The sequence below is a fragment of the Marmota marmota genome, unplaced genomic scaffold (assembly GCF_001458135.2).
Source record: "Marmota marmota marmota unplaced genomic scaffold, marMar, whole genome shotgun sequence".
In the NCBI taxonomy this organism is placed as follows: domain Eukaryota; kingdom Metazoa; phylum Chordata; class Mammalia; order Rodentia; family Sciuridae; genus Marmota; species Marmota marmota.
In genome coordinates this window covers 9,366,873-9,390,055 of record NW_025999853.1, presented here as the reverse complement: position 1 = coordinate 9,390,055, position 23,183 = coordinate 9,366,873, and the positions used below count along the sequence as shown (strand labels likewise).

At 37.1% G+C, this 23,183-nt stretch overlaps 1 protein-coding gene across 4 annotated transcripts in view; it reads right to left on the bottom strand.

Moving 5' to 3' along the window:
• Positions 1–7,962: 7,962 nt before the first annotated feature.
• Positions 7,963–23,183, bottom strand: part of Igf1 (insulin like growth factor 1) — a 72,941-nt gene continuing 57,720 nt past the window's right edge. For all 4 annotated transcript variants that reach the window (XM_015482844.2, XM_015482845.2, XM_048803003.1 and 1 more), the window contains one exon: positions 7,963–13,081. In XM_015482844.2, the coding sequence (XP_015338330.1) occupies positions 13,056–13,081 (26 nt within the window). In that variant the 3' untranslated portion in view covers positions 7,963–13,055. The remainder of the gene's footprint in view (positions 13,082–23,183) is intronic.

Below are 23,183 nucleotides of genomic sequence, written 5' to 3'. Positions count from 1 at the left end.
TGGTTTGAAGCTCCTCTGGCTTCAAACCTGTATTTGTTTTGGGCATGGTGCTAACGAGCCCAAGGTCATGGGTTTGATCCCAAGAAGGGCCAGTTAGTTTCATGGAGAGGAAAATTGCATTCCATGGTTCACAGACTTCACCCCTAATCCTGTCTACTTGTCTCTGAACTATGTAGCATTGTCCCAAGGGGGCCCAGTGAGAAAGTGTGCATAGTTGTGTGTAATCCATTAAACTACTGGAAGAATAGCTCCAAGTGGCTTTATCTGGGTTGCTTCTTCAGGAAGCCTTGTTTTCTTTCTCCCTCTGCTCTTGGGACAGAGATCACATTTTCTGAGACGGCATCATGACCCAGTGCACACGGAACTATCACGTGCATGTCCACTCACATCTGCCTTCCCACATTCATTTGCTTCTCTGGTAGAGGCAATGCAAGGATCCAGGAGTGTGTGGTTCTTTGCTGTTCAAGTGTCTACTTGCAAATAGTGGGGTTGATTATCAGTATGACTTTGAGAGTTGTCTTGCTAACGTGCAAACAAACCTTGGAGGGCATGAACAAGCCAAAAGACACTAAGAAAATCTTTCACTGACTGATCTTCCTTACCTTACCTGGCTGCTTTAGCTTGCTATGTACTCTTACTGGGGAATACAAGTCCATACTCAAAATTCTTGTGAATGGTCATATAAGGATACAGCATAGAATGTTTTATTTTTCTTTTTAAAGGAATGATGATTGCCATAGAATGGCCCTTTAGCAAGCCCCCCATAAGGCATCTTCCACACAAGTACAGTTACAGCTCCTGCTGGGACAGCATCTGAAGTCTGTTTCTGTGCATACTGCATTTTCGAAAATCAATCCTAGAGATTTTCAAATTGCTTTTCTAGTTGACCGACACACCCCTGGTGTGACTCCAAAGAAGATTTGGAAAAAAGGTTACACACAACTTGAAAGAGTAAAAAGAAATCTTCCCGGCTTACGAAGGACTTGAAAATATGTTCACTTTTCTTACAGGGAATTGGAGTTTGCCATACCAGGGATATTTCTATTATTTGACATATGAAAAATTAAAAAGATTGAGAAGTAAGAGACCATTTAATAGACTGCTAACAATAAGAGTGATATCTTAGACTATGATGTGGAATAAATATGGCTAAAAGTAAAAAAATAACTACATGTGAACAGTAGATGATATGTTTCCTAATATCTGTTTGATGAAAAATACTATCTAAAAGGATGGTTTTCAGAATTCTGTATGGTAGCAGACATGTTTTTTGGACTTGAAAAATAGGAGGTGCTCGATAAATGTTAGTTGACTGAATAGCAAAGAGTTTTGTAAATGAATGGTAATTATTTTACTATGTTTCAATTAATTTTTAAGCTAATAAAATTAATTGGTATTAGAAAAAAGAATAGCTACAATTATATGCTGATGAATCTGGCAAAATGGTTGAAAAATTATTGGTGTTTGGTGCATAGGGACAAGCATTTTTTAAAAATTCTTTATTTTGATGAGGAATTACTTCGGTATTATATAGAGATAGCCTGGAAGTATTAAATAAGTCACTAAAAATTATAATGTGGGAAATTTATAGCTCTGATGGCTAGGTTGGAAAGGGCTGGGTGAAGATAAAGAATTACACTGACCCAGAAAGTAAATGCTAGACTTGAAATTTTATATTTGTTTCATGGTGTAAGGATTTGCACCAGTATTTTCCCAAGTGAGATTCTCTTGGATTAGGGAAAAAGGTGGTAACTTGGTGAGTGTTAGAAAGCTGAGGCCAGGAGTCAGTGGAGATAATTCTACCTTGGGAATGTTAGATTCTTAGAGTGCTCATTCTTAATAATAATAGTATTAGCCGTAGTGATGAGAATAAAAACAATGATAATAAACTACACGAGCAAGACCTAATGAACAGATAGTGCTAGACTGTGCTGGTATTTTCACCTAGCCACAGAGAAATAAAAAAGATGAAAAGAATGAAGCCAGTGTAATGAGTTTTCCATACAGCTTTATTTATTCCATTAAAAGAAATGCCTCCTCATATCCATGCCATGTTTTTTGAAATTTATTTTTTTTAATGACAAATGTTGGTGATAGATGATTACTTTTTTATGGCCTTATTTTAGCTAAATACAGATTTTGCCATCTGATGTCCATTTCACCCAATTTTTACTTTTAGTTTTTGAAATTTCACTATTTTGAGAAATTTAGGTGTTTAGGAACTGTGGCACGATAATGTTTAATCCTCATATTAATATAAGACAGATATTACTGATCTTCATAGAAGTCATTTTAATTTGTCCAAAGCAACCAGCTAGAAATGCCAGAGCCATGACACAAACTCACATCTGCCAGGTTTCTGCACCCATGTTTCTAACTGCTATCTTGTTCCTATTTGTATTGGTTAGGGTTAATATAACCCCTGTATATTAACACAGAGAGGATTTAATGTAGGTGATAAAGAGATGAGTAGCTGAATAAGGGAGAGGAGCCCACCCAGAGAATATCAGTATCAGGAAATCACTATGCCTAGGGCTAGAGAGACACAGAAAGGAGATGAATTCCCAGTGGGAAAAACCAGTAGATAGACCTAGGTCCATCAGGAGGCATGAGATGCTTCTTGGGCTGGAGGACAAGGACCATGGAGGGAGGAGCTGCACATATTGCTAAAAGATGCTACTTGAAGCAGAGGGAAAAGGTGGGGGGATACCCTGGCTTCTTCCTTCCTCTTATCCTCAACCTTTTGCTTGTGTCTCCTTTGGACAACTTCACCCAGAGACCAGAAAGCATAGATGCTGTGAAATGTAGTTCCCTGTAAAATAGAGCAGATCAAGGGAATGTTGGGAAACAGGTATAAAAGCAGACAGGTTAACAACCAGCACATTTTGCATAAATCTGTAGTGAATTTTACTATAGCTTTTACTATAGCTGCAGGGTCTAGTGATACCAAAAGAGACTTTTCAATATTAACAGTCAAGAAGAATCAATTTGGCCTATTGGAGAGGGATGGGGTTGTTTGTATTTCCAAATGACTCTTAAAGTAGAGAGATCCAGAATAAATACAAAGAGAACTTTGGTACTTTGGTGCATTTTACATTATATAAGGGTGGCTGAAGTAGAAGTTCTGGGCCAAATAAGATAGGAAACAAATCCTGGCAGATATTTTTACCTTGTTTAAACTATTGTCTCTTTCAATTTCTCAAGGAATAACCCCTCCCCTTTTACCTTCTAAAGATTTGGGTTGGGAAGAACAGTGTGGGGTAGAATGTTAGGTTCAGCCACAGCACTTAAATAGAGAAGTTGACATAACTAAGGTCTATGACCCCCTCCTCATTTCCATTTGAATGAGCTGGGGGCTAGGCAGGAGCCACTGAGTGAAATAAGTAGAGTTAGGAAATTATAGGACAATTACTTGATCTTTAACTCTCTTCCTCCCTAAAGAGAGGAACCTTCTTGCCAGGCCACATTTCCTACCTTACTTGAAATCCAAGGTCAAATGTTACTTCTGATGTACTGCTTCAATTGTCTCAAATGCAATTTACATCTGTTTCTGTTTTTAGTGATCGCTTTATTCTTTTCAAAGTCATCTAATCCCATCATAGGGTAAAGGAAAGAACATTTAGAAACCAGATGTTGTATTAACCATAACCATTATCCTTTATTGGATCCCAAAGAGGCTTAATCTCTATCCATAAACAGGTGAGGAAGAGGCCAGTTTTTAGTTCAGTCCTGTACTTAGGATTCCTCATGACTAAGGGAGCAAAAGCTCTGCCATCTATCTGTCATTGTGACCCAGGGAGTGTCAAAATTGATATCCCAGTGATTCAGCCCTGTCAGATCCAAAGCTCCACTTTTTATAATGAACATTTTGTGACAGACATTTTAATTTCCAAATGAGATTCATAGATTACATTGAAATACACAATTTTAACAACTATGACAAATCAGAGCCATGCTTAGATTGTAATATAAAGGAGAAATTAAAGGAAAAGAGTTTGTAATAAAAAAGCATGCATCATAAGATAGAAATGCTCAGACACAACTCTATTAGAAAACATAATGAAGTTGTCAGATGTTTACACCCGTGTAGGGAATCGCGAATGTGAAAACTGCCTGTGCAGACTGCTAGGTACAGACTGAAGAGTTTCAGATAGCACAATCAACATTGCCATTGTTGGTGCGGATTTTCTAAAATGGCGACAACATTTGGTAAAGTTCCAAACAAAAGACCTAAAATCTTCCCTCGGTCTACATGGCAATTGCATTCCTGCAAAATCCAGTTTGTGTTAAAATCATGGAAAAATACTTTGAGTTTTAAAATAAATTGGAGTTATATTCTACACTTAATGATTATAAATAGGGTTATCACCTACATGAAAATTCTAAAGGCCTGGCCTCTGCCTAATAAATGCCAGTAACACTTTCCCCAATCATTGTGACAACCCCAGGTATCCCTATGTGTTTTCAAAATGCCATCTAGGACCAGCACTGTTCCTACTGGGAACCTGTAATGTGGTCTAACAGGCTGTTTTGGAGGACAAGTTCATTGGAGCGTGGTCTCGTGAAGTTCCAAGCTTCAAGGGCACTTTTTTTCTTTTCTTCCAGCAGCTCTGATTCAAACTTTACCCTTGAGACTACACTGACTTTGATAAGTTGTCAAGGGAAAAGAGTAGATGGATAATTGCCGGAGCCCTTGATAAGATTCTTTATGATCGGCTTCAGTTTGACTCATGTGAAAATTGTTTATTTCTGGATTGTGTAAGAGTATAAGACATAACCTTCCTCCCCAAGGAGTCTGGAGATTGGTTTACCCTTGGATGTTACATACTTTGTGTGAAGCATTGTCAGGACTGATATTATAGTGTGGCTGAGTGGAGGAATGATAGCCAGCAATGTTTAAAGCCAGGGTAGATAACACTGGTCATGTACAGAAATGCTTATTTATCTTGATAATGCCATACTCAAATGTGATTTATCACTCAAAGATATAACTAGCTCTATTTCTGCCTGTAACATGTAAAACAAAATTTGAATGAGAATGTATTGATCTGTGCACCGAGCTGTTTTCATGTCAGGATTGGGACGTGGATGGTGAAGAATAAAAACACAGGTTTTGTTGTCTTCGACCCAGATTCAAGCTGGTTCTGACTGCCTGTTGCCTTCAGAAAGTTAAATAATGTCTTTGGGCAGTCTTTAAAATAGGGTTCATAGTCGTGTCTTATGCATAGAAATTTTTCTTTAAGGATGAATGAGACAATGTAGGTAGGTCACTTGACACAGGGACTGACCCACAGTAAGTGCTCAGCGAATATGAACCATCATTATATTTAGAATAGTGATCGACATTTAATGTAGAGGTTCTGGGCCAAATAAGATGGGAAGCAAATCCTGGCAAATGTTTTTACCTTGTTCAAACTATTGTCTCTTTCAATTTCTGATAATTATTCCTGATGCAGATCTGACAGGAAGAAAATAATATTTTTAATGGTGGCAGTCATTTGACCTAAATGACTTTGGAGGAAGATAACATTCCTTCTAAGAATGGAATTGTTCCTTTGTTTTGGAAAAAACACTTTTTGGTCATTCAGTAATAAAATGTGGGTCAGCTCTGCCTCCACCCCAGCATGGGCAAAGCTGTCATAGAGGAAGTTTGCTCTGCAGAAGAACACAATAGAATTTTCTTGCAAGTTCTTTCTAAGGGAGGTGATGAAAGGTTGGATAGGAAACACTGTTGTTCCTGAGAGGGTTTGCAAAAGAGAGGAGAGTTCTTACTAAGGCAACAGGAGGCCTGTGAGCAGCCAGAAATTCCTTGAAAAATGTGTAGTAATGGATGTTTGACATTGAATTAGATGCCTTTTCTGCTGTGTGCTCAGTTGCCTCCCACTTCCTTATCTACAAAACCTTTAGCAGGGGTGGAACTAGATTAACCTAGTGTGAATGCAGGGAGAAAGATACTCTCCTGAGCAGAGGGTAGAGAAGAGCTGGTAGAAGACTGTGGCCATGGGAGATAAAATGACAAAGCATGAGTTAGACCTTTGGAGGAAAGAGCCTGAGGAATATTGGTCCAGGGCAGATCCACAGAAATTTTGAGGAAGTGAGGGTGGGAATCATGGGGAGTGAAGTTATCAGGGTCATGTGGGAAATAGTAAAGAAAACTTTAGTACTATTTCTTTAAAACCAAGTACCAAGTTCATGAGCTATTTTCACATTGGAGTTATTTTCCAAATAGTGTATGGTGAGTTTATTAAAAGAAAAATTGATCAATCATGTGCTTTTAAACAAGAGGGAAATTTTAAACATTTACACTTTGTATCACTATGAATACTGTTGTGAGTTTGATATCCACAGTGTCTATTCAGTAAAGAGTTAGAAAGATCTATTGAAATAAAAGCTCAATACTGAGAGATCACATTCTTATATAGTCTCTTGGTTTGGGTGTGTATTAAATGCCATCTGTTTATTAGGTACTCTATAAATATGTTTAGGTATTTTGGCAAGAAAATTATTTGCCAAAAACTTTCTATCCTGGGTTATTACTCAATGCTGAGTCTTAGTGAGTAGGGCCAGTTTCTTCAACCTACTTTATTATTGATGCACATATTATATAATTCATCTTATCTTGCTCTTACTTTGTATACATCCTTTGAAGTATACTTTTTAAAAAATATATAATCTAAGTTCTATAAGATATTTCCATTTTGTTGTATGATTGATTTTATTTTTCTGGGTAAGTTTTCATGTTTACTTGTTGTGATGATGTTAATTAATAAGAATGCTATATAACGGTAGACCTCTTAAGAAATGACACATTACACCAACATTATCCAAAAGAACAAATTAATCAAACATGATTAATTTTAATGTAATTACTAAAGAAAGATATACCATTTTATTATGACACTCTAGCCATACATTTTCAAAATATGCTTATTAAACAGTAAATGTAAGATAATGATTCAGTTAGTACATTTTTAGAAGTTATTAGGACTGATATTCTTCTGCCATAAATGAATTGAATAATAATTTCAAATGCAATCAGAATTAATTTAATAAAAGTATGCTTTTCACTAAAACTGATACAATGAATGACCAATCATTATTTTCTGGTTTCAAAGAAGCAGGGGAAAATTAATTCAGTGTCTGTAAGTTTATTTATCACATTTGGCCTATAAGTGTGATAAAAATACATGAAGCAAAATACATTATGTAATCCCAATTCTCATAGTTCATTAACTCTCTTAGCAAAAAGAGATCTGACATCTATTTGGGGCTTCTATGTGAACTGAATATAAGCTACATGATGTTTGAAAGTTTTTGATATTTTGAATAGACATTTTAATGATACATAGACACAGAGAAGAGATGCGAGCAGACAGCTTGAGGTTTCAGAGTCCCTCTTGCACTGTGTTTAGCAGCAGGTACAAGATAAATATCTAAATAAAATCAGAGTAAGGGATCAACAGAGTGACTTTGCTATGAATCTGTGAGTGGGGTCGGTGGGTGGCTTGGAAGGGATTTTTAGAATTCTAATTTCATTTTTTCTACTTTACATTTTTAGTGCATTGTGGGCAAAAGAAAATGAGTAATGTTTGCTTGTAGGCCTGGGCAATTTGAACAAAGAGGTATTCTAAGGATTGTAAAAGGTCATTTTGAAGGTGAATCAGCATTGGATTTTTAAGTAGGAGAAACTCTATTTCCATCTTAGCTCATATTTCATTTGGGCAGGAACACTTTGACTCTTGTGTTCTCTCTCTTTTTAAATTTTTTTTTAAGTTTCCCTTGAAAGTTTATATCAGTGACATTTGGAAAATAGGGAGAGAAGGACTGTGTTTAAGATCAATGTAATCATACATTAAGTGGGACCATGTGAAGTGTATGTTTTTTTTAAAAGAGGTTCCTTTAATTCTAGGACTTCAGCTTGATCAGCTCTCTAAAAAATTCTGAGGCAGATTTAAATAATAAAAAAAAAAAAAGGACGGAGAAGAATAAAGACAGTTTCAAAATCTCCTGGGCCTGTTTTATCTGTGAGAGTTTTCCTTAAAAAAAAAAATTGTTCCAGATAGGACTTATTTATTTAAATCATTAACTTTATCCTGTACCATATGCACTTAAAGCTTTAGACAGTCTTTGTGTCTTCTTTTCTTTTTAAATAGAAGTTACACACAAAAAAGATATCTATGTATCAATTTCTAATACCTAACAGGAAAGTCTTATAGAATATTAAAATAGCAATAAGCAAATATGTACTATAAGATTAAGCACTAACCTTGAAAACAAAACATAACAAAAACAAAAATAAAGAATCCAAAAAATTTTCTTTTTGTTTTTGCCCCCTCAGATCCTGGACTTTATGATCATTTCAGGGAAGGGACATGAAGACTGCTAATTCTTCTACTGTATTTTAAAGTACATGAGGCCTTATCATAGGTCAGATTTACCTTTTGAAAACATCGATGGGAAATCCATGTGATTTGAACGGAAATGCTCTTTCTTATGAGGACAGCCAAACAGAGTCTACTCTAATAATTTAGGACCATCTTTCAAGGTTAAAAATAGCAAAACATTTTAAATAGTTGGATTCGATAAGTCAAGCATATGTTTCTATCTAGCCTATGGTTTAAAGAGTATATGTGGTTTAATCTTATCATCCCCTCATTCCAATATGAAAAAAGAAGAAAAGGACCAAGTCATTTGGAACATTCGGGTATTCATAAAGACAGTTTAAAGTTAAAAAAAATCAGAAACTGAGAACAAAAACATCTTCACAGATTGTAACATCTCTTTCAACAATTTCTCATAAAGGCTTCTCTTTCTTAATCAGCAGATGACCCCCATCTCATAAGGAAGTCCTTTCCCACATTTCCCAATGAGATCAGTGATTGTGTTTTAGGAGAGCTCCTGCCTGTTTGAGATCTTTGAAGAAGGGAGAGGATCTTCTACAGACCATACCAAAGAACACCCAAGGAAGATGTGGCAGAAGCTGTTTTTAGTAGTTGGCGAATCTATGTATTTTTTTCCTCTTTGTTTTTATTTTCTCCACTTGCTGAATATCTGTTTTAGAGCAGAGCACAAAAAAAGAAAACCCAAAAAAACAAAACAAAAAAAAAAATCAAAAAGCAACTGAATACTCTTTCTAGTTCTGCCATTTACCTAGAAGATCTTTCTTTTTCTTTCCCTTTATACTCCAAGCACTTGATCAAAGTGTTTGGATTAGATGAAATATTGCTAATTTTGCTGAGTTTGAGAGCCAACGAAATAATGGAGCCTTGTAACTTTTAAAAATTTCCATCTTCTACCCCAGTACCCCCAAACTCACAATTTGGTGAACAACACTTTACTTGTGAGTGATACAAAGTTGAAAGGTGGTGTGACTAGATCTAATGCAATTTTATTAAGCCATCTATCTATAGAATTGTTGGTTTCGTACTTTAAAAAAATATGTCTATGCTTTCTTTTTTTTTCTTTTTTTCATTTTTTTTAAGTCAAGTACTTTCTTAAAGAAACAATAGCACCACATTGGCATTGCTGGCCAAACAATAAATGGGAAAGCAAAATATGCTACATCTTCATTCTAAGCATTCTTGCAAGCCATAAACTAGTAACAGAAACCCTGGAGCCACAGAGCATGAGATGTTTTCATCTATACAAACATCCATGTTCTAAGGGAAGGGAAAGGAAGGATTCATAAGGAGGCTTTGTTTGTTTTCATTATTTTTAAGTAAGATTTTCAAGGAAGTGATTTTTTTTCCCTCAGTATTCCATTGGACTCTTAGGGTGAGCATGTGAACATGTGTGTGCAGTCTAGGTGATGAGATTTTCTTTTAAAATAGAAGAGTGAGTTTTGATGGGGAGATGCATTAGCCTGTCCAGTGAAATTGCCTAATCTTGAAATAGTCAAATAATTCTTTACACTATTTGGGGAAGAGAAACCAAAAATTGACAGAGGTGTGGAATACTGTCAATTACAGTGGAAATAAACCTATCCATTGAAAGCTCATCCTACCAATTTTTGTCATTCTTTTTATAAACAACTGAAAATTGCCCCATTTCTAAGTACTAAAGAAATATAACTCCATAGCAAAGTGGGTAAAATTTTGAGCTGTGAAGTTCTAGGTGCTTCTTTCCTGTCAATCCTGAGCCATTCTGTGGCAATAATCAATTGAATTGCAGCAATAACATCTATTTGTCTTAATTCATTTGAAAGTAAAATGGTGGGCTAGTCTAATTAATTTTTATTTGTTGATTTAGGATCCAGCTGGAGGGGATTATGTATTGGAAAATGTTTTTAAAAATGACATGGTATCACATATTGAAGCTTTCCTCATTGGGATATTTTTGACTGCATGTAGAATTAAATGAATAAAATATGTCATAGTCACCCTTAGAATTATCATATCCAACTATGTCAAGAAACCCATAAATCTGTGGAAGACTGCCTGTGAAGTTTTTCTGGGAGTCAGCAATTTTAAAAGGTATACACTGGGAACAAGAAATAAAAATCAGAAGAGCCATCTTGGAGAGATGCTTAGGTCTAGCATATCATTCCATAGAATCCTCGTCTAGAAAACAGGCAGAGAGCAAAACCAATTTATAGGTTTTTGTGTTTTTTTTTGACATCTCTCCATAGAGATCAGAGCCTTACTCAGCATCCCTAAGGCGCTCGATTCAAATGGCTCTGAGGACTGAGTGTTAAGATGCTAGTTGACTGAACAGGAACACTCCACTGAATAAGACCTTCTTTTGGCATATTATCAGAGATTCAGGAAGTCTTTCTTTTCTTTTTTTTTCCTGGCCTCTTAAACTTGAGGAGACCAGTAAGAAAGGTAGAAAGAAAGAAAGAAAACCCCCAAACCTAAAGATGTCATTTTTGTTTTTCATATATACTTTCCAAGAACATAAAAGATAAAAATTTACATGACATACTCAAATTGTGTGCTTTTCACCAAAAAAAAATCTAAGGCAGATAAAAATATCTGAATGCTGGATAGTTCATTGTTCTAAAAGGAAAATCCTGATCCATAGACAGGGAGCATTTTGGGGGGCTGTCCTCATTTTTGGATTTTCTTAATATCAATGTTCAGTTGAATGTGTAAGACATTCACAGAAAGTTCGGAATCACTCTTCTAATCAGATATGAGGAGAAATTTCAAGGTTGAGGAGGAATTTTTTGTCTCTTAATTACCAACTCTAGTCAGCATATTTTCACAAAAATAAAATACGTGTGTATATATACAACTAAGGATAAGAAGAAAGTCCATTAAAGAAAGTAACTATGTGATATTTTAGTGGATATTATTTCAATATTTAAAATCTTGGGCCGTTTTTCTTATATTTTCTAAGAAGCAAGAAAAGTGTGTTTTTCCAAATGAGTAGAATATTATTTGTCACATTTAAAGAGGTGCTACTAGACAGAAGGCAACCGCTTGGAAAAAATCAGTTAAGAACTTAACAAATGGAGTGATCGATTGATTACCCTTTCGTTGGTAGAAATCTTTTTGTTTTTCCACTGTTCTCTTTTCCTTTCTCTCTTTTCACTTATATTCATAAAAACATTTGGTTAATAACCCTCTAGCCATGTTGTGAATGGGTTGTTTGTAGAATTCCATATATCCCAGCAATTCAAGGGCTCTGGTGTTGCGCCCTCCTACCAACCCAGGATAAAAATCTGAAGCTTCATCTTTTTGACCCTCATACCACCCCTTTGAGGTAGGTAGATGACATATTGCCCCCATTTTGCAGATGAGGAAACTGAGGCACAGAGAGGTGAAGCGACTTGCCCAAGGTCACACAGTGGTGAGTCTGTGGCAGAGCTGGATGTTTGTTTCTTTGGCAAGAAACAGAAACCAGGACTGTTAAAATTCCTAGCCTTTTGCTTTTTCCATTCCACGGCTTCCTCTCTGGACGTGCCAGTCGAATTTGCATTGGTGTTTTGCATGTTAAATTCCTCTGGAGGCATAGTTGGGGGACTTTGCCCTCTTTCCTAAATGGATGGAATTTCCAGTTTCCCTCCCCTTGGTACCATCCTTGGCTCCAGGCTTTCCCTCCTGCTTTGCTTTCGCCTTTTACCGTTTTGACCAGACTCTTTCATATAACAAACTACAAAATAGCACCATTGTACTAAAAAACAAAGTTTTACATACTGTTTGATATATCCTGTGTTATTGATATGCTAAATTTACATAGTGCTCTACATGGAAAAAATAAAAAGAGAGAATTTGCTAATCAGGTTGCACGCTAACTCATCATTCGAAGGAACCATTGAGAGTTTAAGAGACTTTCTGTTTCAAACATACACCTAAAAATGATTGGCCTCAAAGTTGCAACTGTTTGCGTTCTTATATTTTTTTTTGTGTGTGTGTGTGGCATGATGTGGAAAAATAAAGCTATTTGTTTAAAATAAATGCATCCAATTCATATTTGGTACGAATGCCACAGATTGAATCTTGTAGGTTAAACATCGGTGGGCTCTTTGACTTCTTGCTACTGCTTTTGAGGAGGCCAAATTAGACAAATGTAAATGACATGAAAGGGTGAGTGATGGGGTAGACAAAGAAGATTATTAGACATTGTAAAATAAACATTTTGTGTTGTGTAGAAAGAAGTACAAATAAGAAAACAATTCATAAACCACTTAGACCAGGTTGCTGAATGGATGCTGCAGCAGCCAAGATTCAGAAAGGAACTGAGGGCAGCTGGGTCTGAACAACACCCATGCATCTGTGGCTCTTAAGAGGCAGGGACTAAGATATATATATATTTTTCTCTATAGAACATGGTTGATATAGGATCAACAGCAATCTATCAACTCCAGGACCGTTTTTGCAAGGTGCAAATCTTTTAACAATCACTGCTAAAGACAATGTTGGAATGTTTACTTGTATATTTCCTTGGGGGAAATGCCCATCTTTGAAATGCTATCAAACTTATTTTTTGGTAGGTGTTCCAATGTTTAACAGGTAACTCGCGCAGAGCAAGGAATCCTGCGGTGACATGTCATTCTTGGCTCCTCAGGAGGCTCTTCCTACATTCTGTAGTTCTTGTTTCCTGCGCTCCCTCTACTTGCGTTCTTCAAATGAACTTCCTATGAATAAAGGAGAGACAGTGACGTTAGCTTGGTGAGGTTTTGTAGACCCTTCTAATTTAATTGTTTTAAGTGCATCTATTTTAAAATTGTACATATTTATGGGGAACCTTGTGATAGACAATTCAATACATGGGTATCAGCAGTGATAATCAAAACAGGGTAATTAGTATTTCTAGACCCTTAAAATTCTATCCTTTCTTCATGCTGGGAAACTGACATTCTCTTCTCATTCTTTACAAAATATATAATCAATTATTCTATACTATACTCAGGCTGCTGTGTTGCAATAGACTAGTACTTATTTTTCCTATCTAACTGTACCCATCTGTTTTTAACACGAGGTCTCATTCTTTTGTATTTTGTATGCCATGAATCAAGCTACAGCAGAGCTTTAGGCATTGGTTTTTCTGAGAGAGGCATACAGATGGACAGGTCTTTAGTTAATTCCTTGGCTAAACCGCACTTAGGTTACTTCCATGTCTGGAGATGTGGAAATATATGTGTGTGTAATATATATATTATACACACATATATACATATATACACATACATATATTTTATATATGTATATATAATCATATTATAATATATGATTATATATAATCATGTAAAGTGTATTTCTACCCATCTGTCTATCTCACACATTAATAGGAAAGGGATCCTGAAAATCCCTGTGTCTGACCTGTAGCATCTTTTCTTAGGAAAAAAAACAAAATAAAACAAACACATCAATCAGATGGTGAGATCATCCTCTGCTGTTTTTATCACAGTTCTGTTTTAATTTTTGTGAAAAAGGTGATATTTCTCTCTCTCTTTTTTTTTGTTCTTTTCCCTGCCCTCTAGAAAGAGGCAGAGTTTGGGAAATAGAAATTCACAAGTTTGTCATTGATGTCATCTATAAAATCACAGACTTCCTGAGCTGAGCTCAATTCCTAATTAATGTATTTTCCAGCCATGGGAACTTGTGCAAATGAGGTCTCTTTTGTCTCTGTTGCTTCATGAAACAGAATAATAACATTATCTACCTTATAGGATTAAAGATGAAAGGATTCATGTATAATAAAAGCACTTAATACTAGTCTGGCACATGATAAGCACTACATAAGTATTAGCTGTTACTATTTTCAGTTACTCTTTGTTTGCTCTTATTATTTATGTCACCTGTATTGCAAAGTAACTATTCTAAGACCAAATATCCTGAGTTCTGTGCTTTGGTGATACCATTCACTCACTGACAAATAAGGCTATTAGCTAAGGAATTTGGAGTTTCATTTAGAATCGAAGCTCTATGAGGGCAAGGACACTGTGACAGCTGCAGAGTCTAAAACAGGGCCTAGGATATTGCAGGTGCTCAAAAAATATCTATAGGATGAATCACATGAGTACGAGGGATTCCTTCACAGTGTGCAAAACCAAGTCATTCGACTTTTTCTATAGTTCTTATTTTAGCCTTGAATCAATTTAAATAGCACTGTATTTAGTCATATAATGAGATGTGAACTAAAATGTTATTCACATGCACACACTTAAAGCACTTCTTTTCTTGGTTTTGCTTCTAGCCAGAGAATCTTCTATGGGGGGACATAATGTACAATTACAAAATGGAGTTCAAGAATTCTTATCCTCATCCTTAAAACATGTTTTCATTAAGACCCCAAACCAGTGGTTCTTATAACGATGGCCAGAATCTCCAAACTTTTCCTCTGGCTTAAGTTATGATCACCCACCCAAACACAACACTGTTAGGAACTACGAGTCCTTAGTGCTGCTCAGAACTGAGACCTAGAGCAACGAGAAAAGTTTTAAGGCTGAAATGGGAGAAAACCCACCTACCATTCCTTAGAAATAATACCTGTTGGCCAAGACCCACAGGGATTTGGCAATTTTTCTTATATGTGTTCAGTTCTGCCTGGAACATTATAGAGTTTTACCACCAAGTCCTTCATGAAAGGCAGCTAGCAATTCCAGTTGAAGGTTGATAACCCTGAACTGACTGAATGAAAGGCAGATGGCATCACTGTATGAAAACATTGATGAAGGAGTCTAGCTCAGTGGCCACTGCAAAAGAAGCTGATGCGAAGAAACTAGGCACTTGAATAGAATCCTCAAAATGCTTTCTATTTAAAATCCTGGCACTTTTTTTCTCAAATAGCACACACCTTTTACCAAATCTATTTAACATGCATTTATTGTTATGTATTGCAGCTATGAATATTGCTTTTTTAAAAATAGTAGTTAAGAAAATGAAAGAAAGACATATGGGCCCACAGAGTAAAAACACAAATGTTCCCAAACTCCTTGAAAAATTTCTGTGTTGACCCTGCTGATGGGATGTATCTCATGTAAGTCCCTAAATAACTATTTTGAAGGCTACCACCTTTCCGCCAAACTATAAACCAAATTAACTAACAAGAAGAGATGTATTCTAATTTGAGTTTTATCTTTTTTTTTCCTATTTAAGATGCATACCAGCTTAAAACAAATATTCTTAGGAATCTGACATGCCCAAACTAAAAAAAATACTGAATGATATGTTAACAATGCTCTGCAAGATGTTTAATTCCCAGTTTTCCTTGCAAACTGAATTAATTACAGATTTGTAGAAGACAACAGGTATATTCTGTATTCTGCTCTTCAAATTCATTAGTGCTGTAGCAAAAACATTGAGGTTAGCTAGACACATCATATAGATCTTATCTTTTGTTTCCAACAGATATTCTTTTCTTTGCTCCTAAAGCAGAAGGTTGAAAGTGTGAGGTTTGAGCAGAGGTATCCTCTGGACTTTTTCTTCTGAGCCTGTCTCAGCGTCACAGCAGAGCTATGGGCTGAAACTCACCCAGCACTGCTCCAAGTAGCATGGTTCTCATGCACACACACGTACGGTGAAGGCCATTCAAACCAGCTGGGATGTTGTCTGGTTTGCATCTGGCTCTCTTCCCAGGCTCTCACATGTGACTTTTTTGTTGCAGACAATGACAGTGACTAAACAAAAGCACTCAGGGACTTGGTCTCAGATGCATCTGTTGCTTTGCTCATTGTCTTAATTTAATTATGCCGCCACCCTTGACAATGGGTGGCAAGTGTAGGCACGCAAGGAGCGGCTGTCCTCGTCCTGAGCTGGCACCACCTTCAATGCACTTCTTAAAGGGTTATGAAACTGTCCCACATTCAGCCAAGCAAAAATTTTTAACTTCAGCAGCTTGTCCAAGACAAACAAACCAGCTGAAGCTGTTTCTAGTATGCAACTAGACAGATTTTTGAAAGGAAAACAGTAGTGAGTAAATACTGTTTCCTATTGACACCAGGGAAGGTAAGATTGTTTTTAAAAATATCGGTCTTCCAGTTTACTGGGGTTGGTTAACCCTTTTGAAGGGAGGGTTAACCAACTCATCAGGGAATAAGCTGGGAAAGAAATAGATTTGCAATTTACATTATTGCACATGGGTACCTCCACCCTGAGGTGGCCATTCACTGTCTCCCATTACATTCTGGTTCTTATCCTAGCTCCAAGCTTTCCTCTGGAAAGTTATCCATTAACTTTCCAATGAAGAAGATCATTGAAGGCTAATAACAATGAAAATAATAATCATCTTCACATTTGCAGAAGCTTTATAGTTTGCGGATAATCTCACTCAATCTTCTCAAACTACCTGGTGAAGTCACGTTATTCACATCAGCCCCATTAATAAGCTGAGAATTTAGTGATGTGCTTAAAATAACATAGGAACAAGTTGATAAGCCCAGAACTGATACTAATAGTACCCACCACACGAGCATTTATTATGTGCTGGGGATTGTACTATGCATGCTCATTGAAAATATTTTCTGTATCTAGATAGGGAATAGGGGTGGGAGGAAAAGGGAGGGAGAAGGGGAATAGCATGGATGGTGAAAGGAGACCCTCATTACTATACAAAATACATGTATGAAGATGTGAATTTGGTGTCAACATACCTTATACATAATCAGAGATGTGATAAATTATGATACAATGGTGTATTAAGAATTTTAATGCAAAAATAAATAATTTTTTTTAAAAAAGAAAATATTTTTCTGATGTAATTCTTATAGTCCTTTAGGGGTGGGTATGAGTATTTTGACCATTTGACCTTTAAGGAGTCTGAAGCTTTGAAAGGATAAACATATAGAGAAGATGGAGCAGAGATTGGGATTTGTGTTGGTTCCTTCTGATTCTGGAGCTTACCATGTTAGCCATTCTGCTGTACTATCTTCCCAAGACTGAAAACTGTACTTGGTGTCTCAAAGTCCAAAAGTCTCCCCAATAGCAATGGCCAATAATGCTCTGAGCTGCCCATGATTACAGCTGCTGTTAGGGGCTTTTTTAGAGAAGAAGGTACTGTCTGGTGGGTAGAAGACTGATCTAGGTGGCTGAGTGCCCTCTCTTTCTACTGATGTGAGATGGGCTTCTTTGTGTGATTATTTATAGAGATCTAGTAGCACAGTATTCAGTTAGTGAAAGTGAACTCTTGGATAGCATAACCACTTCTCTTCTCTCTAATCTGTAGGAGATTTGGCCCGAAAGACAGATTCTGAAAGAAGAATTATAATAGACTCTTTAGATTTCAAGGAGGAAGCAGTGATCTTTTCAATGACTGTGTTTCCTTCTCCACCCACTCCAAACAAGTTAACTATTGTATGAGAGAAAGTCTGGAAAAATCTGGCATCCTATAAAAAAATACTGGGTAAATACTGTCCAGCATGGAACATTTACTGCCTGTTGTAAATCATAAAGTATTAACTTAGCATTGACCTTTTCCCCAAAAGGGTAAAATAGAGGAAAAAGAGCAGTGGGTGATGGAGAAATGGCCCAGATCTTAGCTCGTCACTTGTTGGAAGGATGTGCTTTTTTCCTGGTTTGGCCTGGGAACGTGTGAAATTGTGAAGGATGATTTAGATATCTCAGTGTCAACTGTGATATCTTTTTAACTTCACAAGTTCAAATTCCAGGAAAGCTAGGTCATCCTTTCATCTCTGGGGGCCAAGCTGAGTGAGTGTCATGAGATTTACTCAGGGCATTTGGATGTGACTTTAAAACTAAAGGACAAGGTGCAGAATTCAAGAGATCTGTATGTCTCAGGTAAGTAGCTGCTTCTTTTGCAAAAAGAGAGAGGTGTGTACTTACTGGACACAGTGTTAATTCTGCCCCACTATATGCTATTGCTTGGAAACTACTTCATTGCCTTTTATGTAGTTATGCTAGGAATGGCCTAAAGCATAACTTTTTTCTCCACTATGACCTTCTTTGATCATAGTAGATTGACCCAGGGAGGAGCCTCCTATAAGCCAATGACTAGGTGTGGTGGGATTACCAAGGTAGACCCATTCCTGGGAAATACATTCTTTTGCAGGCCAACTTTGGTTTAAAGACTAATATGGATTTATGTTTCTTCCTTTCGACCACATAATAGTATAGATATTTCTTCCCAAGTTCTTCTCCCTTTCTCCTTCCCATGGGCTCAGACTTGCATTGCCATTGATGGTTTGCCCAGTCTTCCAAAGCCCCTCCTATTTCCTTTCACACAATAAAATAAAATCCTTGTTCCTAACAAAATCCTTGCTCATTTGACCCCCATCTCATTTTCTGCTTCTTAGGGAACCTAGGCTTATATGCCTGATTTGGATTCCAGCTGTTGGACCCCACAGGGGTAGTGCGACCTTTGATAATCACTGCCTTGTTCTTGCCTCAGTTTCCTCTTCCATATATTGAAAGGGTGAAGCAAGAGCACCAACCCCATACAGGCATTCTGATTAAATATAATAACCCTTGAATGTTTAACTGGCCCAGGGAGGTAGGCATAGTTGTATATGAGAGAACTGATACTTCAAGGGCACTTGATTAAGGTGGTTTTTGTGAAGAGTATCAATCTATTTTGACATGTGCACTGTTAGAATCTGCCCTAGGGCTACTTTTGTTAGAACACTGGAGTAAGTTCTGTGTGTCTCGTCTCCCCGGTAGAAGGTAAGCTCCTTGAGGGTAGGAGGCATGTTTCCTTCACCTCTGTATCCTCCCCAGACCCAAGCATGGTGCTTTGAGCAAAGAATAAAGCTGGTTAAATTAATTGAAATGTCCTGTAGGATTGAGGGAACACAGTTTAGGTCAACAGCAAGCACTGCATGGTGGCCTGTTTCCTGTTGGCTTCTGAATAAGGGAAAAATAACACAGAGCCCTCTGCTGTCTTGGAGCTTACTAGGGGCAAGAGGGAGTGCAGTGCAGTGGTGGTGGTCTGGTGTCTGACTTGGTTTTGCATTTAGATTTGGCCACTTTTTAAGAGTAGCTAAGGCCTTGGCAAGACTTTTACCTTTTCTAGATTTTCTTAGCCTGAGTCTGTTCCTTCTCTCCCTTTCTTCCTTTCTTTCTGTAGTTCACATTTTCAAAATAAAATATACTTTTAATTCACTTTAAGGAGGAGTTTTGTATAATGTATTTATTAGTTTTTAATGTCACAGAAAACTTATCCACATACTACCATTCCAAAAATTTGGGGGATTGTTAGAGAAAATTTCTATTATAGATCTTTTATTTGTTTTACAGAATTATAATCATACAATGATTCTTTAGCTTGAGTTTTCTTTTCTGAAAAGTAGGGATAATTATAGTATTTAACCTGCAGGCTATAGTGATTAAATGAAGTGATTCACTGTGGCCTTCACCACAGAATATATTCCTAATAAATATCAGCTCTTACTATTACCTTCTTTTTTTCCTTTTAATAGTCAAAGCACTTTCCATGCTAGCACTTTTCTGGCTGAGTACAGTGAAATAGCAGGTACCTCCAGATTTTCAGAGCTCCCTGGAGGGCTGGGAGAGCAGACTTATAATTGTTTCCTCACTGACCCCAGTGACTGGTATGCACCCCCAGCAATTCTAGGAATTGGGGAGCTTATATTCATCCCATCATTATTCCAAGATTGTCTCGATTTATCAATTTTCTTAGTCTTCAAAGGACACCACCTAACTCTATTTCTAATAGTTCTTCCTGTGATGTAAAAAAGCACTACCAAAATGGCTTAAAAGTCTGGAAGAGAAAAGAAAAAGAAGAAAAAAAAAATGCTGAAGGGTACTTTCTCTCCCTGGCAAGAGGTATTTATGTTGTTTTTAATAGTCTTGAAGGGTGTTGTAAAATACTTCGGGATTCAGGGCTGCTTAGATTGCTGATTTTCTGGGCAGCTTGTTGAGTTAGCTGTTTGTGTTTGTGTTACGTTTTTAAATTAAAAAAAAAGTTTAAGCATACTATCTTTCCCAGAGGGAGTTGATTTTGGAATTGCTAAAGGTTCAGGTGATATGGCATTTAAAAAAGTGAAACGCCGGATTCTAGTAATTGTACTGATATGCGTTAAAGTTTCGGCACATTCTTACCTAAGAGCTGGATTTGATGATTCCTTTTCTTTTACACTTCTAAATGCCATTGTTTCATCTGACAACTGATTTAAGCTAGGGTTACTTCAAGTAGCGTGTGTGATAGTTGACATGATGATGTCCTTGAGAGATGTGAGGCCCTGGGTTTTCACCTGTGGGTGTCAGTGTAATGCAGTTGTGATGAGTTTGCAGGGTTAGTAGGAAAGGGTGTTGCCTTCTTCCACTCATTTTTTGTATGTGTGACAAATCTGGGCAGAACATTCAAACTCTGTGTTCTGAATTTTCCTCCTCACTGAATTGAGAGAAATTTTGGAAGTTTGGAAGACTCTTCTGAACTTTTAGGATGTACAAAATAACACTATGACAAGTTGAAGTGATTTGCATCTGTTTGAGGTTGATGGTAGACTTCAGCATATAAAAGTAAACATGACGGATGCCAGCCAGTGCTTTTCCAAGACAGAAAATGGCACAAGAACAGTTCATGCGTGCACAGTCTTAAAAAATCAGACTTGTTGCATTGTGCCAAAAGGAGCTCCTCCTCCACCCTGTTATCCTTTTCAAGAAAGGAGACAAGTATCATTTGTAGAGACAAACCAGGACATTCGAGAATGGCCTGCTCAACTAATGTTGACAAAAGAACAACAATGATGTTATACATTTACTGGTTCTTTGCTACTTTTCTTCTCATCTTGCAATGCCTCATGAACAAGTCAAGCATGCCACATCATGACACAAATTTTGGGCATTCCCATGTTTACAGTTGTCACAGGATTAGGGATCTTTCTCAGCCCTAGACTTGCCATGGTCTTGCTCCTAATTATTTGGAATTTTTGTCTTGCCATAATTGTTATCTACAGCTGTGAAAATAGCCCATCATATTTTCACAGATGGCAGGGCTGGTTGGTCTTTGATTACTTAACCTCTTGGTATTGGCCAGACAGAAAGCCCCATGCAAATGTTTACAGATTTTATACAGAATTTTATAAAACTTTTGGCATATGAATCCTAGCTTGAAAGTCTGGGCCCATTTGGCTAGTGCAGGGTTGATATAAAATTTCTTGGTCTCTCACTGGGAACGGTGGAGCAATTTTACCAAAGACAAGATTTGCTATCATGCTCAGCCAGTCAGAGGTCCTGCTATCAACATCCTACCTTTTGTCAATTCTGACCATGTCAGTTAGAGGAGCCAAGGTGGACATTGTCTCCTTTAAAATTTTTTTTTTCCAAAGTGAAAATAATACTTGCCTGAACAAGTCTAAATGTATGTTCCTTTATCGGACCTATTGAAAATGAAAGAATATGCCAGAGTGAATAGAGGAAGTTAGAGATTTATGGTTAAGGAAAGGGGAAATGGTGCAAGAAGCATGTGATGTTTTTTTGCCAATAATCCTAGTCTCCAACAAAAGGGAGAAGAACTGGGTGCACTGAACCTTGGTTCTCATGGTCAAGAAGTAGATTTAGAAGCTTCTCAACTTGCAAACTGATTCTATGGAAAAAGTAATTACAGATTCTGAATTACAACCAAGGACATTTAGAATTAAAATCAGTTGGCTGTGCCTTTAGTATTATCTTTTTAAATGAGTTTCCTAATCAGTGGTTCTTAAAACCATAACCATAATAGTTAATAATATAAAGACATGAATTTCCCAAAATGTTTTCTAGTTGTTGTTACTCATCTACCACTAGCCCATGGAAGCTGTAACTGAGCCCTTAAATGGTGAGAACTTTCCTTTGGACTCTAGAAATGTCAGGCATGGACTCATGAGTGTCTCTCATCATTTACCTGCTGTTCTTGATACCCAGTTCTGTCTTCTGGAGTTGAAATCTGTTTATATTTCTAAATTATCTCTTTTGTTTGCTGGGTAAAAATGAGTTAGGACTAAAGGCATCCAGAAGTTCCATGAGAGCCCCCCCCCGCCCCGCCAAATATGTAGGTATCAGGGAAAAATTCTGATTTTGGTTAGAACATTAAGGATGGACAAACTGATTTTGGCCTTGCAGGTCAGGTGTTTAGTGGTCCCTGAAGAACTTTTGCTAGCATGAGCTTCTCCGACTCGTCTTGCCTACATCAAAGAAATCAATAATGGGGCTTTCATCTTTGAGATGAGCATATAAGCTGCAGAATTCTGTAGTGGATACTCCAAACTTAAAAAGGGGGAATTGTGCTTCATCTCAAACTGCTAATCTTTGTATTGCTACCCAAAGCTTCTACTTTAAATTTAGACTGTCAACTTTGTTATCAGATGAAAAATCATCTTCACCCTTTCTATTAAATATTGCAAACGAGCGCTATTCCCTTTAAGTGGGCAAGTAAAGAGAATAGGCCTCATCTTCTCCCATAGATGCAAACAGACTTGTGAAACTGTAAGATATATGACCTCAGAAAGCCTTGCTTCCCCTGTGGATGACAGCGAGGTGGTCAGGAGAGGCTGGAGAAGGTGGGGAATTATTCTTTGGAAGCCATTTATTTGCCTCCTGTTCCATCCTTACATCCTAACAGTACCCACATTCAAAAACATTTGAGGAGCTGTATGAGGTTTTGTTTTCAAGAGACATTTGAAAGAAGATCAAATACTTGTGAAAGGCACTGGATTGGCGGTCCTAGAAACTGAAGTGTCCCAGAAGCTGTGTGAGCCCGGAAATATCCCCCCTTTCTATTTAGTTTGGCACTTTCACTTAAAACTAGCAAGAGCTGGAGTTCATGCTACAAATACGTTTTCC